Here is a 17,295-nt window from a genome sequence, read left to right as displayed (position 1 = left end):
AGCTGGATGTTTGGGTACATAGACTTCTAGAGAATATTTTAGGCCTATGGTGTTAATAATCCTTATATTGTTCTATAAAGGTCTGTCCTGGTGCCCGGTGATTGAGGAGGTCCCCATACCCCATCTACTAATGGAGAGACAGAACACTCTACAATACAACATCTCCGGATACTTCCCTGATGCTGTGACTGTGATGTGGTACAGGAAGGAGAAAGGAGCCCAGGAATATATTCCTCTATCACAAGATAAGAAGTACCAGATCCCAGATATCCAGTCCCAGAGACAGTCCGATCTCACCTATTCCTGTACAGCCAGACTGCTCTTCACACCAATCCTGGCAGATGGAGAATCGGAGATCATGTGTAGAGTGTCCCACCCCAGCCTGGAGACACCCATAGAGAGAAGATCAGGACCTCTACAGGTGCAGGGTGAGTGATCTATGATTTATGGCAATTAAATATATATACACTAAAAGAATATTTATGGGGTCTATGTATAACAAAATTCACAACGCTGAGGTACTAAAGTGTTTGTAAAGGCTAAAGGTTTTCTATAGATGAAGGTAAAAAAACCTTCTGTGTGCTGTTGCCCCCACAGCCCCCATAATACTCACCTGAGCCCCTCTCTATCCAACGATGTGCATAGGAGCCTCGACTGCCCTGGGTCTCTCTCTCCTCATTGGCTGAGACACAGCAGCGGGAGTCATTGGCTTGCACTGTTGTCAGTCACAGCCAGTGAGCCAATGAGGAGAGAGTGGGGCTAGGTGTCTTATGGATGCATAGAGCAAGGCTCAGGAGTAAGCACGCAATTTGCTATTGGGGGGCGCTGGTCAAGGGGGAGGAGTCAGGTGTACCAGCGGGGGTATTCAAGAAGAAGAGGATTAGAGCTGCTCTGTGCAAAATCATTGCACAAAGCAGGTAAGTATAAACTGTTTGTTTTTTTGTTTTGTTTTTTATGAAAAACAAACAAACCTTTCAATAATCAAATGAATAAGCACCACATAGTTTGTAAAATGATCATCTCCTAGGATTAGGGATGAGCTTCGTGTTGGAGTCGAACATACGTTCGACTTGAACATGGGCTGTTCACCCCGTTCAGCGAATTCCGAACGTTATGGGCCGTTCGCGCCAAATTCGTGTGGCGCTCACGGCCCACAATGCACTGCGTCATCGCAGTGCATTGCTGGCTCATGATTGGCCAAGCATGCACTGTGACCCCGCATGCTTGGCCAATCAGAGTGCCAGCAGTGAGGAGAGCCATGATTGGCCACAGTGCACTGTGATCCCGCATGCTTGGCCAATCAGAGTGCCAGCAGCGAGGAGAGCCGTGGCGGCCTTGTGTAGTGTGTTGGCGTCTGAAGCAGTTAGTGGGTGTTCTGTGTACCTTCAACGCAGTATACACCAATCATTATCAGCCGATTTTCGATCTTGCTCTTCTGTAGTGGTTGTTGTCTGCGTGTCCTGACCGCAGTATACACCGCTACATTCACCTCACCTATATAGCTAGTGATCTATCTTTTATAATAGAGCTTGCAGTCAGTAGTGTTAGGAGCTTGTGCGTGCTGTCTGCGTGCTCTGTACCCAGTACACACCGCTATATCCACCTACATAGCTCTTCTCTATTTGAGCCATCTGCAGGAGTTATTGGAAGTTGTGTGTGCCTCCAGCACAGCACAGTATACATCTGTATATACCCCTTTATCTCTGGTGTTCTAAAATAAAGGCATCTGCAGGAGTTAGTGGGTGTTGTGTGCCTCCAGCACAATATACACTACCCAACTGCTGTTTTACCCAACTCCCTTCAGGCCATTACCATGTCTGGAAGGCCAGCAAGGAGAGGCAGACAGGCGCGAGCCGATAAAAGAGGGCAAGCAGGCTCTGTGTCTAGAGACAACAGTGCTGGTCATGGACGCGGTGCATTGTCATCAGCACGTGGCCATGGGACACGCTTGTCCTTCTTTTCAGCAGCTGGACATGTTGAACCGCAACATGCCAACGACTTGGTAGAGTGGATGACCAAGCCCTCTTCATCCTCCTCATCCTCTCTCACCCAGTCTCAGGGTACTACTAGCAAAGCAGCTGCAAACGCATCGTCTTCCCTCGTCTCAATGTCATCATCAGTGACTCCTTCCCTAGACCCACCACGTCCTCCTGAGGAGTCTCCTGAACTCTTTGAGCACAGTGTTGGGTACATGCTCCAGGAGGATGCCCAGTGTTTTGTAGGCTCTGATGATGACACTCAGCTAGAGGAAGGCAGTAGCGTGAATGCAGAGAGAGGGGATGCTCAAAAAGGACAGCAATCTGGCAGTCATGTTCCACAAGCTGCAGCATACTGCCAGGTTTGCTACAGCGATGAAGAGGGAGGGGATGATGAGGGCACTGACTCCATGTGGGTGCCTGGTATGAGAGAGGACGAGGAGGAGGAGGAGGCACATGTCCAACGAGGCAGGATGCCCTCCGGGGGCCAGCTTAGGGGCAGCACACCGACTGAATCACACCGCAGAGCTCCGCCTGTGCAGGGCGCTGCCTCTGCGCGTTATTCTAAAAGTTCTTTGGTGTGGTCCTTTTTTGAGATGAGTGCATCAGATCGCACCGCTGCTATTTGCAACATATGTCTCAAGCGTATCTCGTGTGGCCAAAACATCAGCCGCTTGGGCACCACATGCCCAGACATATGTTGACCTGCCATGCAGCTCGTTGGCAAGCGTACCTCAAAGACCCACACCAAAGAACAAAGCGGACCTCTCCTTGCTCCTCATTAGCTGGCATCTCCAACCCCACTAGACCTTCAGTCCTCTCTGAAACCTGCTCTGAGAGGAATGAAGGTGTAGAATTAGGTGTGTCACAGCCAAGTGCTTCCGGGCACTCTGCTAGCAGTACACCCACGTCCGATCATAGCAGACAAATGTCCCTGCCCCAGCTGCTGGACCGGCGAAAGAAGTTCACTCCCAGCCGTCCACATGCCCAGCAGTTGAATGCTAGCTTGGCTAAATTGCTAGCACTTCAACTGCTGCTTTTTCAGTTGGTAGACTCTGCCCCCTTCCGTGAGTTTGTACAATGTGCGGTTCCTCAGTGGCAGGTCCCCAAACGCCACTTTTTCTCACGGAAGGCGATTCTGGCTCTCTATCGGCATGTGGAAGGCAATGTCCTTGCCTCGCTGGACAGGGCGGTCAGCGGTAAGGTGCATATTACCGCTGACTCATGGTCCAGCAGGCATGGACAGGGACATTACCTGTCTTTCACGGCCCATTGGGTCACTCTTCTGACAGCTGGGAAGGATGCAGGACAAGGTGCAATAGTGTTGGAGGTTGTTCTGCCACCACGCCTCCAAAATGCTACTATTGGTTGTGACACACCTCTCTCCTCCACCCCCTCCTCTTCTTCTTCCTCCATGGCCTCGTCCAGTGCTCTGTCCTCAGAACCAGCGGTGCTCCGTAGGCGTTCCAGGGGCTACGCAAGTACGCAGGCAAAACGATGCCATGCCGCGCTTGCGCTGGTTTGTTTGGGGGACAGGAGCCACACTGGGGCGGATGTTTTGTCAGCTCTGCAGGGGCAGGCCGAGAGGTGGTTGGCGCCACGCCAGCTTACGCTAGGAATGGTGGTTTGCGACAATGGCACCAACCTCCTCTCCGCCCTCCAACAGGGACAACTGACCCATGTGCCCTGTGTAGCTCACATCCTTAACCTGGTGGTGCAGCGGTTCTTGGGCAGGTACCCGGGCTTACAGGATGTCCTGAAGCAGGCCAGGAAAGTCTGTGTGCATTTCCGCCAATCATTTAATGCCTGTGCTCGGCTGTCTGAGCTCCAAAAGGAGTTGAACCTGCCCAAGAACCGCCTTATATGTGACATGCCCACCAGGTGGAACTCAACGTTGGCCATGCTGCAGCGGCTGCTCACGCAGCAGAGGGCCATCAATGAGTACCTGTGCGACTACGGCACCAGGACAGGGTCAGGGGAGCTTGGTTTTTTCTCACCATGCCAGTGGGACATGATCAGGGATGCATGCACTGTCCTGTCACCATTTGAGGAGGCCACAAGGATGGTGAGCAGTGACAGTGCATGCATCAGTGACACTGTACCTCTTGTCCACCTCTTGGAGCATACGCTGCGTGGAATAATGGACAGGGCACTTGAGGCAGAACAGAGGCAGGAAGAGGAGGACTTCCTTGCCTCTCAAGGCCCCCTTTATCCAGACAGTGTTCCTGCTGTGCCACCCATCACACAGGAAGAGGATGAGGAGGAGGAAGAGGAGGAGGAGGATGATTGTCTCAGCATGGAGGTGGAGGCTGGCACTCAGCATCAGCAGCAGCAGCAGTCTTGTAGGGATGATTTACAGTCCCAAGAAACACGTGGACTTGTACGTGGCTGCGAAGAGGTAGCTGCGGATCATGCTGTCCTTAGTGACCCAGAGGACTCCGGACCGAATGCCTCAGCTAACCTACGCTGCATGGCCTCCCTGATCCTGCAAAGCCTGCGGAAGGATCCTCGTATTCTTCGGATCAAGAAGAGGGACCATTATTGGCTGGCCACTCTCCTTGATCCACGGTACAAGGGTAAGGTTGCCGACCTTATCTTGCCATCACAGAGGGAGCAGAGGATGAGACATCTCCGGGAGGCCTTGCAGAAAGGTCTGTGCAACGCGTTCCCAGAGACTGGGAGGTTACAAACTCCTGGTCCTGGACAACGTGTTGCTGAGGCATCGGTCAGAAGGAGCGGTGGAGAAGGTGGCCGTCTGACTGATGCTTTCAGACAATTTTTTAGTCCGCAGCCCCAAGGTATGATCGGTTCCAGCAACCATCGCCAGCGTCTGATTTACATGGTGCAGGAATACCTAGGGGCAAGGTCAGACTTGGACACCTTTCCCACCGAAAATCCTCTGGCTTACTGGGTCTTGAGGATGGATCACTGGCCAGAGCTTGCACAGTATGCAATTGAGCTACTGGCCTGTCCTGCATCCAGCGTTCTTTCGGAACGCACCTTCAGTGCTGCTGGTGGCTTTGTTACCGATCACAGGGTGCGCCTGTCCACCGAATCAGTTGAACGACTGACCTTCATCAAGATGAATCAGTCTTGGATCACCCACAGCTACCAAGCACCTGAAGCTGATGTAACCGAATATTTTTTTTTGAAATATCACATCCCTTCAAGACTGCCTATGCTGATCCTGAGTGACTGTCCTGTTATGTTGATTGTCTATCCTCTTCCTCCTCCGCTGATATGTTGGAAGAACATTTCTGGTTCTGGGTGATGCCATCAGCCCAATTTTTCTGCCCCTGTTTAACAGGGGCGTTTAATTACAATTTTTGATGCAATGCTTTGCAGCAGGGCTAATTCCTGCAATAAAACTAGAGTATATGGGAGAAGTTGCAGTGTGGTGGCACCAGCACCAGTGCCTAAGGCCCAATTTTTCTGCCCCTGTTTAACAGGGACATGTAATTACAATTCTTGATATAATATTTCACAGGAGGGCCCGTTCCTGTGCCCACCCAGAGTAACTGTGAGGACTTATAGTGTTGTGGCACCAGCACCACAACCACCAAAGGTCAATTTTTCTACCACTGTTCAACAATGGCATGTAATTACAATTCTTGATATAATCGTTCACAGCAGGGCGCTCCAGCGCCCACCAAGAGTCACTTTGAGGGCTTACAATGTTGTGGCAAAACCAACACCTTGTTCCGCCATTTCTGCAGAGCATATAGGGCAGGCCCCTACTTTCAAACATCCAACTTACAAACATCTCCTACTTGCAAAAGGAAGGAGACAACAGCAAGTGAGATGAAAAAAGATGTACGACAAAACAAATTATACAGGGGTGATAACCCTTCCCTATGTTTTCCAAAAAGCTTAAACATAGTTTTTTTGACTGGAGCTACACTTTGAAAATGTACCAGTTGAAAATTACAAACAGATTCAACTTAACACAACAAACCTACACAGTCCCTGTCTTGTTTGCACCGCCTTTATACTGCTGTTCTGAGTATATAGGGCCTGGGGCCACACGCATTTCCTTTTTTTAATATGGGTACAGGGTTCCCCTTAATATGCGTACAAGACCCAAAGGGGCTGGTAATGGGCAGGGAGGGCTACCCATGCCATTTTTCTCAATGATTTTCAACCATATTGCAGGAACCAGATATAACATTAAAATCGCAAGCAGTTTTCAATGATGTTATTTCCGTTTAATGTCATTTTGTGCAGGGACTGTTCTAAACACGGGAAACACGTGGCACTTCACAGGCATACTACAGACACCCCCCAGGCACCATATTTAAAGGAATTTCACTTTTTTTTCACTTTAATCGTCATTAAAATCAGTGCTTCCGCCAAAACGGCCATTTTTAAAAACATTTTAGGCATTGACTCATGTCCCCTGGGGCAGGAGCCAGGTCCCCAAACCCTTTTTAGGACAGTATCTTGCATATTAGCCGTTAAAATTAGCACTTTTAATTTCGAACGTTCGAGTCCCATAGACTTCAATGGGGTTCTAAAGTTTGTATGAATTTGGGGTCCATTTGAAAGTTCTGGTGCGAACCGAACCGGGGGGGGTGTTCGGCTCATCCCTACCTAGGACCAGCTACATCTAGGAGTATATGCGTCAAACACAAGGCCCAGGGGCTGAATCCAACCCTCCAGGCCATTTCATGTGGCCCTCGCAGCCAGCCTGGCTTTTTTTCACCTGGGACATGGCAGAACTACAAAGCTTTCTGTGAATGGCTGAGCCAGACTTTGTTTTGAGAGCGTGACCGATCCCCAAACCACTGCCAGAACACAGTGCTGTATGCTAATGCCACATACAGTTCATATAGAGCTGTATTAGTGAAGGAAATAATTTGTTGGACCAACTTGGTCCTAATGAACTATTTAAAGTTCATTCTTTTAAACTATTGACAAATAACATGGAGTTAGGCAGTTTTTTTTATATACATAGACTGCCAAATGTGAATTATGAATTTAGTATGTTTGTTTGACTATTATAAATCTTTAAAGAGGAGTTTACTTCCTCTTTCATTCCCTGCAAAGGTAAAGCATAATGGACTACTATGCATCGCATAGTAGTCCATTATTTGTCACTTACCTGACACAGGAGCCAGCGAAGTCACCGATGTCCCCTGTAGTCCGGTGCATCCATCTTCTCGGTGGGTCTCGCTGCTCCGCCGCTGTCATTTGGCGAAGCCGCGATGACGTCACTACCGCGCATGCGCACGGGAGCCGCCATACGGGGCATATTCGCCGTTGACGGTGCCGCACTCAGTGCGCCTGCGCGTCGCTCTCTACGGCGCATGGGCCGTAGACAGCGGTGCCTGTCTTTCGGCAAATATCTCCGAAACCGTGTAGGTTTAGGAGATAATCTAGGCTTACCTGTAGGTCAAAGTGTGTTGTAAGGGTTTACAAGCACTTTAATGTTCTTCCAGTTAAGCCAATGGCAAGGAAGCCAATAAAAGCCTCTCCGGGCACTCGGGTGGTAACATTCTCTTATAAATTGGAGAACTTCTATCCCAAAGATATCCAGGTTGAGTGGTGTTACTGGTCAGGAGAGAATCTGGAACAACACTGCCCATCACTGGAGAATTATACACCTAATTTACATAGAACATTCACTGTATACTGCTTGTATCAGAGGATATAAAATTACAAACAGTGGCATAGTGGTTACCACTTCTGTCTTGTAGCACTTAGGGCCCCAATTCAATTCCTAATCAGGACACTATTTGCGTGGAATTTGCATGCTTCAGCCTGTGCTTGCATGCATTTCCCCCCATACTACAAAGAGTTGCTGGGAGATTAACTGGCACCTGTCTACATTGACCCTTGTATGTATGTGAGATGGGGACTTAAACCCTTCCATATAAGTTGTACCTGTTTATCTGTATCCTTCTCTTCTCTTCTCTACATTAATTCAAGTGCTCAATTTATAAAGCTTATCTGAGAGCTCAGAAAACAGGGCAGAGCTGAAATGACACACTGCAGAGCTCAGTGAGGAGAGCTCTGAGAGCTGATTGGAGGGAAGAGACACTCCCCCTTCACGCAGCACACAGAAACAGAGCTGAGGCTGAATTAGCTGGAGCTCCCTCCCCGTCACATTTTTTTTGTCAGGAAAATGTGTCAGAAGTGATTCATGCTGATAGCAGAGGAAGGAGGCAGCAGACAGAAATGGGGTAATTTACTAAGATGAATGCGCTGCGCCGGTTCATACCTTAATTTGTGGGCCAGGTAAATTATTAATTGAGCATGTGAACCAGCGCACGCATAAGCGCAACAGAAAATATTCTGGCGCACAAGATAATTATATGCCATTGATAATAGCGCACGGTGTATCATTAACAGTCCATTCACACAGGGGCAACACGATTTCCAGTGCGACTTTGGGAGGCAACTTGGACACAACTTGAGTATGAATCTGAGCACGACTTGGGGTGACTTACAACACAACTTTAAGTCACCCCCAGGCCAGGCAATTTTAATTTTAAATAAAAAAACGGCATGGGTTCCCCTCCAAGAGCATACCAGGCCCTTCAGGTCTGGTATGGATATTAAGGGGAACCCCACGCCCAAAAAAAATGGCGTGGAGGTCCCCCTCAAAATGCATAACAGGCCCTTCAGGTCTGGTATGGATTTTAAGGGGACTCCCGTGCAACAAAAAAAATGGCGTGGTTTCAAAAATAAAATATTTTGAAAGTAAAAAAATGGCGTGGGGGTCCCACTCAAAATGCATAACAGGCCCTTATCCGAGCACGCAATCTGGCAGGCCACAGGGACAAGAGAGCGCCCCCTTCCTGAACCATACCAGGGCACATGCCATCAACATTGGGAGGGTGCTTTGGGGTACCCCCCAAAGCACCTTGTCCCCATGTTGATGAGGACAAGGGCCTCATGCCCACAACCCTGGCCGGTGGTTGTCGGGGTCTGCAGGCGGGGGGCTTATCAGAATCTGGAAGCCCCCTTTAACAAGGGGACCCCCAGATCCCAGCCTCCCCCCTGTGTGAAATGGTAAGGTTTTTGTACCCCTACCATTTCATCCAAAAAGTGACAAAAGTGTTAAAAATTACAAAGAGACAGTTTTTGGCATTTCCTTTATTAAAGTCTTCTTCTTTCCATCTTCTTCGGGTCTTCTTCCTTCCTTCCTTCCTTCCTTCCTTCCTTCCTTCCTTCATCCTTCAGTTTCTTCCTCCATCTTCTTCCTCCAAACCTCTGCTTCTTGCTCCGGTGTTCTCGTCTGGCATCTTCCTCCACAGTGTCTCTTCTTCCTCGCTTCATTCTCGGGCCACTCCACTCAATGGGAGCGAGGAAGAGGAGACGCCGTGGAGGAAGATGCCGGACAAGAACACCCGAGCAAGAAGCAGAGGATTGGAGGAAGAAGAAGATGGAGGAAGAAGATGGAGGAAGAAACCGAAGGATGAAAGAAGGAAGAAGGAAGAAGACCCGAAGAAGGAGGAAAGAAGAAGACTTTAATAAAGGAATTGTCAAAAACAGTCTCTTGTAATTTTTAACACTTTTGTCACTTTTTTGGTGAAATGGTAGGGGTACCCCCTTACCATTTCACACGGGGGGGAGGCCGGGATATGGGGGTCCCCTTGTTAAAGGGGGCTTCCAGATTCCGATAAGCCCCCCGCCTGCAGACCCCCACAACCACTGGCCAGGGTTGTGAGGATGAGGCCCTTGTCCTCATCAACATGGGGACAAGGTGCTTTGTGGGTTACCTCAAAGCACCCTCCCAATGTTGAGCGCCCTCCTAATTTTGAGGGCATGTGGCCTGGTACAGTTCAGGAGCGGGGGCTGCTCTCTTGACCGCCCTCTTTTCCTGTGGCCTGCCAGGTTGCGTGCTTGGATAAAGGCCTGGTATGGAATTTCGGGGGACCCTCACGCATCTTTTTTTCTTAATTTATTTTTCTTAATGCTAACATGACCTGTGTGCAAATAGCCTTAAAAAAAACATAAAAGTGAACCAGCGTAAAAAAAAAATCAAGTTGAGAGGTGCGCATGTTCAACTTATGCAAATGCATTTACGTGGCTTGACATTTACTAAGATTTTGCCAGTGCAGTGAACCAACGCATTTGAATGTGTGCAAATGCCGCTTGAGCATGCGCAGTGCATAAATTGACCTCACACAGTTCTAAGTGTATTTGCAGAGAAAGTTACTTTTTCATTCTATTTTGGGCATATTTATTACTTGGACAGTTATAACTAGGGATGAGCTTCATATTCGAGTCGATCATACGTTCGACTCGAACATCGGCTGTTCGCCCATTCGGCGAATTCCGAACGTTATGGGCCGTTCGCACCAAATTCGTGTGGCGCTCAAGACCCACAATGCACTGCGCCATCGCAGTGCATTGCTGGCTCATGATTGGCCAAGCATGCACTGTGACCCCTACATTTTTGGAAGTTTTTATTTTTTTAAGGAAAAAAATAATCCAGGAGTAATTAAATACCACCATAAGAAAGCTCTATTTTTGTGAAGAAAATGATAACTATTTCACGTGGTTACAGTGTAGCACGCCCGTGCAATTGTCAAAAGTGTGACAGCGCTGAAAGCTGAAAAACGGCCTGGGCAGAAAGAGGGTGTAAGTGCTCGGTCTTGAGGTGGTTAACAGCACATGGCTAAAACATTAGAAGCATCAAAACATCTGTGGGGCGTACACAGGGGCTATAGCTCCTTTAGTGTACCTTAAAGTGGTTGTAAACCCTTACAAACCACTTTGACCTACAGGTAAGCCTAGATTAAGGCTTACCTGTAGGTCAGAGAAATATCTCCTAAACCTATACGGTTTAGGAGATATTTACCTGAAGACAGGCACCGCTGTCACAGCAGCGCACTGGGTAAGCCGCAGATCACGGCGATATGCCGCAAGTGTCGGCTCCCGCATGCATGCGTAGGAGTGACATCATCGCTGCTCCAGCGAATCACAGCACCGGAGCAGCGAGACCCACCAAGAAGATGGACAGCGGTGACTTCGCTGGCTCCTGTGTCAGGTAAGTGACACATAATGGACTACTATGCGATGCATAATAGTCCATTATGCTTTAGCTTTGCAGGGAATCAAAGAGGAAGTAAACTCATCAGGGTTTACTTCCTCTTTAAGGAATGTGGATCAATCTGAGTCAGAGTATCCTTATTACTTGGTAGTTAGTTGTATATAGTTCCCAGGATTTTCTTTTTTTTTAACAAACCAGAATGTTCCTTTATTGCAATCAATTAAGACACTGTACAGAAGGTAGACCAACATGGACCACATTTTAAAACATTATAAGTATACATAAGGCAAGCAGTACAAGACATCGTGTAACAATTCAGCCGGTAGTAAGCCATATTGTAAGTGCCGGCGTGGCCAATCCACGCCACCCACCGACATCCATTATTCCACCACCAACAATGAGGTGAGACTGGGGAAGCATAGGAGGCAGAAAAAAGTACCCAGGGATCCCACCACCCCCCTTGAGCCCCACCTATTAGTCCATTCACAACCCCCAAACCTTACGGAATTTCTGGGGGCAATTCCTATGCATATAGGTAAGTTTATACAATGGATGCACAGCAGCAAAAGATTTTTCCCACATGCCGATCGTAGGGGGGGAGGAGGCATTCCACTTCAGCACAATTTCCCTTTTAGCATAAAACAGAAGATATGTCAAAAGCAGTTTAGTGTATCTGGGTCTTTGGTCATCATCCTGGATCCCCAGTAAGGCTAGCTCGGGCGACAGGGGGAGCTCCAACTGGAGACGCCCGTTAATGGTGTCAAACACTTGAGCCCAATAATCAGCGATCTTAGGACAGCCCCAGAACATATGCAGGTATGTGCCTATCGACTGTTGACATCTGGGGCAGTCCCTCGACCGCTGAGGGTAGACCCGATGGAGCCTCTGGGGAGTGTAATACACCCTATGTAAAAATTTAACCTGTATCAGCCTTTCCCGGGAGGAAATAAGGGTAGCTGCACTATCAGCCAGACAGTCTTCCCAATCCGATCTATCCAGCCCAGGTAGATCTGCCCTCCATAGATCCCATAATTTGTGTACCTTCCCAGAGTCCGTCCGTAATAAAGTCAGGTATAAAGCAGACAGGGGCTTATCCAGTTTCTCCTGCACTAACTGCTCCTCAATCGGGTCCATACGCAGCCGAATCAGATTCGGGAATTGGGCCCTGACAGTATGGCGCAGCTGGAGGTATCGAAAGGCCATCCAAGCCGGTAAATGATATTTAGCCTGTAGGGCCGCGTATGGGAGCCAGACTCCAGCAACAAATATATTGCCCAAGGTCACGATCCCATACCTGGCCCACACCTGCGGGTCTGGTACCATTCTCATATGAGGGAGACTATAGTTATCCCAGAGCGGGCAGTGCGGAGACCAGTCCTGTGGGACAATCATCCCCCGCCTGGCCACCGCCCACGCCCTAAGGGTAGTTTTGGTAGGCATCGGGAGCCCTCTCCTCGCCCGTCGCCCCCCATACACCAGGCTAGTCAACTCCCGACGCGACCCCACGACCTCCGCTTCCAAGCATACCGCCGCATTCCCCCCAGGGAGGGCAAGCCACCACCGAGCCGTCACCAAAACCGCCGCCCAAAAGTACGCTCTATAGTCCGGTAATGCCATCCCTCCACAGCGGATAGGAAGCATCAAGGTGGATCTAGCCAACCGGGGCATCCCCCCTTTCCAAATAAAAGAGCCCACGCATTTGTCGATCTCCGCAAAGAAGGAATTGGGTATCCAGATAGGGCTGTGGCGAAAAACATACAAAAACTTGGGGAGGAAGATCATCTTCAGCAAATTTATACGTCCCATCAAGTTCAGAGGGAGGGAGGCCCAAGCAGCACATCGGATCCGAAGCTGAGCCAGAACCGGCTGCAGATTTAGCTCCCCAAAGCTCGCCAACTCCCTCCCAACCTGGATACCCAAGTACCGGAACTGGTCAACCCAACGAAGAGGGATATTAGAACCACTGTCCCTGGCCTGCAGGTCGAGCGGGAATATGTTAGATTTTGACCAGTTGATCCGTATGCCTGAAAACCTCCCAAAGGTGTCAAAGATCTCCAGAGCCGCCGATAGAGAGTCATCCGCGTCCTGGAGATACAACAGGGCATCGTCTGCGTACAGCGAAATTTTTTCCTCCAGCGCGCCCACCCGCAGTCCCCGCACCCTCCCCGAGGCCCTAATCATAGCCGCCAAGGGCTCAATTGCAAGTGCAAACAGGGCCGGGGAGAGGGGGCAGCCCTGCCTCGTGCCCCTCTGTAACGGGAAGGACCCCGACAATTTACCATTGGTCCGTACACGAGCCCAAGGCTCCCGATAAAGTATCCGCAACCACCGAAGGAATCTTGGCCCAAACCCAAAACGGCCCAGGATCTCCCATAGGAAGAGCCACTCCACTGAGTCAAACGCCTTTTCGGCGTCAAGTGAGGCGATGACCCGTTTCCTGCTGTTACTGTGTGCCGTGGACATATTAAGAAAAAGGCGGCGGAGGTTGATGTCGGTCCCCTTCCCAGGCATAAACCCAGTTTGATCCGAATGGACCACCTCCTCCAAAACCGTGGACAACCTGTTGGCCAGAATTTTTGCCAACACCTTAACATCCACATTCAAGAGTGAGATTGGACGGTAGGAGGAGAAGTCCTCAGGATCCCTGCCTGGTTTGGGGACCAACACCACCACCACCTCATACATAGATGCCGGCAGAGCCTCCAAGCGGAAGCAACTAGCATACAGGGACACCAACCGTGGGGCCAATAAATCAGGATAGTGAGCGTAAAATTCCTTAGGCAGGCCATCTGCCCCAGGAGTCTTCCCTACCCGCAACTGTGCTAGAGCAGCCTATCCTTCTCCAGAGCCGCACAGGCCTGCACACCGAGGGTCGGCAGAGGAACGCCCTCCAGGTATGCGGCCAGCTCCTGGGTCCCAGGCTTTTCTTAGATTATATAGAGGGGAGTATTGTTTTTGCACCCACTTCAAAGCTATATATCTGATAGATTCAAATAGATATCCATATGGAATGTGGAACTCTAGAGGAATTATCAAAAAGAGTGCTCCCTAGGGTGTCCTTTGATAAAGGACCAATGGTCAGTCACTTCACTATATACAACTAACTAACAAGTAATAAGGATACTCTGGCTCAGATTACAAGCCTTAGGGTACAGTAAAGGAGCTATAGCCCCTGTGTCCACACCACAGATGTTTTGATGCTTCTAATGTTTTAGCCATGTGCTGTTAATAGGATACTCAACCTATTGGTCTCGAAGAAGCTGCGCAATCCAACAAAACCTGTCGGCCCTTGAAGAATTGCGCTACCTGTACACCTCAAGCTTATTTCAAAGAAGTATGATAGAAGGTGTTAGAAAGTTACTGTATCATATCACTGTACAATCTCTATTTTATATCTACTATGTTGTACATTCTTTTATAAATTGCTTGGAATTTTAAATTGTTACAAATAAAACTATATCTTTTACACTATCATGGTTTCAGTCTTATGTCATGCCATTAAAGTCCAGCATTCGCAGGGTATATCCCTGCAACCCCTTTTCTCTGCTCTATGATAATTAGAATGTGGCATGGGTAGAGGTCTTCCTTTGGAATTTTACAGAAAGTTTTTTTTTTTATAATCTATTACTGTACTTGCAGCTTGACTTCACTACAACAATGCATGCAAAAGAAGCAAAACACAATTTATTTAGCCTGATATGTATGTATCTGTATTTTACAACTATCAGTGTCATTATAAAACTGTCAGTGTAGCGTGGCCCTTCTACAAAATCGATGTAAAATGAATGATTACAGACCCTGGTGATGTTAATCTTTTGTGCATTGAACAATTATAGATGAAAATGGTGGTGTTATAATAACTCATCCATGTTAATAAATGAAGCCTACTGAATGATTTTAATGTCTACTATTAACAAAGCCGCAACTCCTGGACCCTGTGAAGACAAGTCTATGTGATGGTGGAGATGTCCTCTGCTCTCTGAACCTCCAGAATTTTTACCCCAAACAATTGAAACTCAGCTGGAGATCAGGAGAAGATCAGCTGAAGTCCAAAGAGACATTTGAAGAGAATAACGATCATACATATAGTGTGTACAGTAATTGTACTGTCCCAGGAAAACTAGTATTAAATCCCAACTTCAGCCTCCATGTGACCTGGAGACACAAATATCTGGAGAAAGAGCAATCACAAGTCCTGTCCTGGAGAGATCCAGGTAAGAGCACAAAAAACTACTCTGGATTAGTGATGGCAGAACGGTTCGCCCGGCGGTCGTTTCGCAGTGAATTTCGGCTGTTCGTGGTCCACCCGATCGGACTATTGCTGCCGTTCGCCCGGCGGACTTCCGTGTTTACTGTGTAAAAGAACTTTGACCTATGATGATACATCCATCATGGGGTACAGGACAGACAATTGAGACATCACAGCACATGGACACTTGGACATTCCCCCTAACTTATAAATAGACCCGATCCGGCGGCCATTTTACATTCTTTCTTCTGTCACTATAGGGAGAGGTTGCTGTGTGGAGCAGGGAGAGATTGCAGTGACCCAAATCACTAGCTATTTGGTACACAAAAGTTCTTTTCAGGACTGGTATAGGTGTTAGGTGTAGTTCAGGATATAGGCTTGCTGTGCTAGTGATTGTTGCAGCAGCCTGAGTGTCTTTTGTCAGTTTAGAGAAAGGTACAGGACGGTGTGTGCTACAGGGACAGTCAGTTTAGTCATTAGCTGTTACTATCAGGTCCACAAAAGTGCTATTCCAGTTATTGTTCCAGTAGCCTCTGTTTTATCAGTTTATATAGGGACAGGCAGGAAGCTGTGTGTGAGGCAGTGAGGGTCAGTTTAATCAGTAGCTGTTACTATATTAGGTCCAAAAAGGTTCTTTTCAGGACTGGAATCAGTGGTATGGTAATAGGCTTGTACACGTATAATATTCTTTCTTCCAAATATAGAAAGAATATTATACTTGACTGCTGCCCTTCTGCTGCAGTCTGCTAATCAGTCACACACAACCTACTTGTTCCACAAAGGTCCTTATTAGTGATGGCCGAACAGTTCGCCCGGCGGTCGTTTCACGGCGAATTTTGGCTGTTCGCGGTCCGCCAGTTCGGCGGACTATTGGCGTCGTTTGCCCGGCGGACTTCCGTGTTTTTACTGTGTAAAGGAACTTTGACCTTATGACACATCCATCATGGGGTACAGGACAGCCAATTGAGACATGACAGCACATGGTCACTTGGACATTCCCCCTAACTTATAAATACACCCGATCCGGCGGCCATTTTACATTCTTTCTTCTGTCACTATAGGGAAAGGTTGCTGTTTGGAGCAGGGACAGATAAAACGCTAGCTATTTGGTACACAAGTTCTTTTCAGGACTGGTATAGGTGTTAGGTGTATATAGGTTTGCTGTGCTACTGATTGTTGCAGCAGCCTGAGTGTCTTTTGTCAGTTTAGAGAAAGGGACAGAGCGCTGTGTGCTGCTATTTTAGGGGCAGCCAGATTAGTCATCATCATCATCATTAGCTGTTACTATCAGGTCCACAAAAGAGCTATTCGAGTAACCAGTAATTGTTCCAGTCTCCTCTGTTTTGCCAGTTTGTATAGGGACAGGAAGGAAGCAGTGTGTCAGGCAGTGAGGGTCAGTTTAAACAGTTGCTGTTACTATTAGTTCCACAAAGGTTCTTTTCAGGACTGGTATCAGTGGTATGGTAATAGGCTTGTACACGTATAATATTCTTTCTTCCAAATATAGAAAGAATATTATACTTGACTGCTGCCCTTCTGCTGCAGTCTGCTAATCATTCACAACTCACTTGTTCCACAAAGCCCTTTATCAGGACTGGTAACTTGGTCTGTCTAGGGTGCTACAGTACATAGGGTTGAGTGCGGTACAGTCTGCTGTTCTGTAAGGACCGCTATCGGTCCACAATAGATAGGGTTGAGGTGCACCACTGCTGACCGCTGCCCTATACTGCAGCAGTCCTTCAGCAGTATAGGGACTGACGTACAGTCTGCTAATCAGTCACACACAACCTACTTGGTCCACAAAGGTCCTTATAAGGACTGGTAACTTGGTGAAGGGTGCTACAGTACATAGGGTTGAGTGAGGTACAGTCTGCTGTTCTGTAAGGACCGCTAGCGGTCCACGATAGATAGGGTTGAGGTGCACCACTGCTGACCGCTGCCCTATACTGCAGCAGTCCTTCAGCAGTATAGGGACCATCCCTGTGCTGTGCTGATTTTCTCCTGGGGGTTCTTATTATGAGGGGATCACACCATCCCTGTGCTGTGCTGACTTCCTCCTGGGGGTTCTT

The 17,295-nt window shown here is 48.3% G+C and overlaps 1 protein-coding gene across 2 annotated transcripts in view; it reads left to right on the top strand.

Annotated features, from left to right (window-relative positions):
* LOC143923705 (uncharacterized) overlaps positions 1-17,295 on the top strand; it is a 167,141-nt gene that overhangs the window by 105,354 nt on the left and 44,492 nt on the right. For both annotated transcript variants that reach the window (XM_077447510.1, XM_077447509.1), the window contains one exon: positions 81-428. In XM_077447510.1, coding sequence (XP_077303636.1) covers positions 81-428 — 348 coding nt within the window. The remainder of the gene's footprint in view (positions 1-80; positions 429-17,295) is intronic.

Source organism: Lithobates pipiens, unplaced genomic scaffold (assembly GCF_037356315.1).
Source record: "Lithobates pipiens isolate NorthernLeopardFrog02 unplaced genomic scaffold, aLitPip1_a1.2 Scaffold_22, whole genome shotgun sequence".
NCBI lineage: Eukaryota > Metazoa > Chordata > Amphibia > Anura > Ranidae > Lithobates > Lithobates pipiens.
The sequence above is the reverse complement of the archived record's forward strand: the minus strand, read 5'-3'. Positions and strand labels throughout refer to the sequence as shown.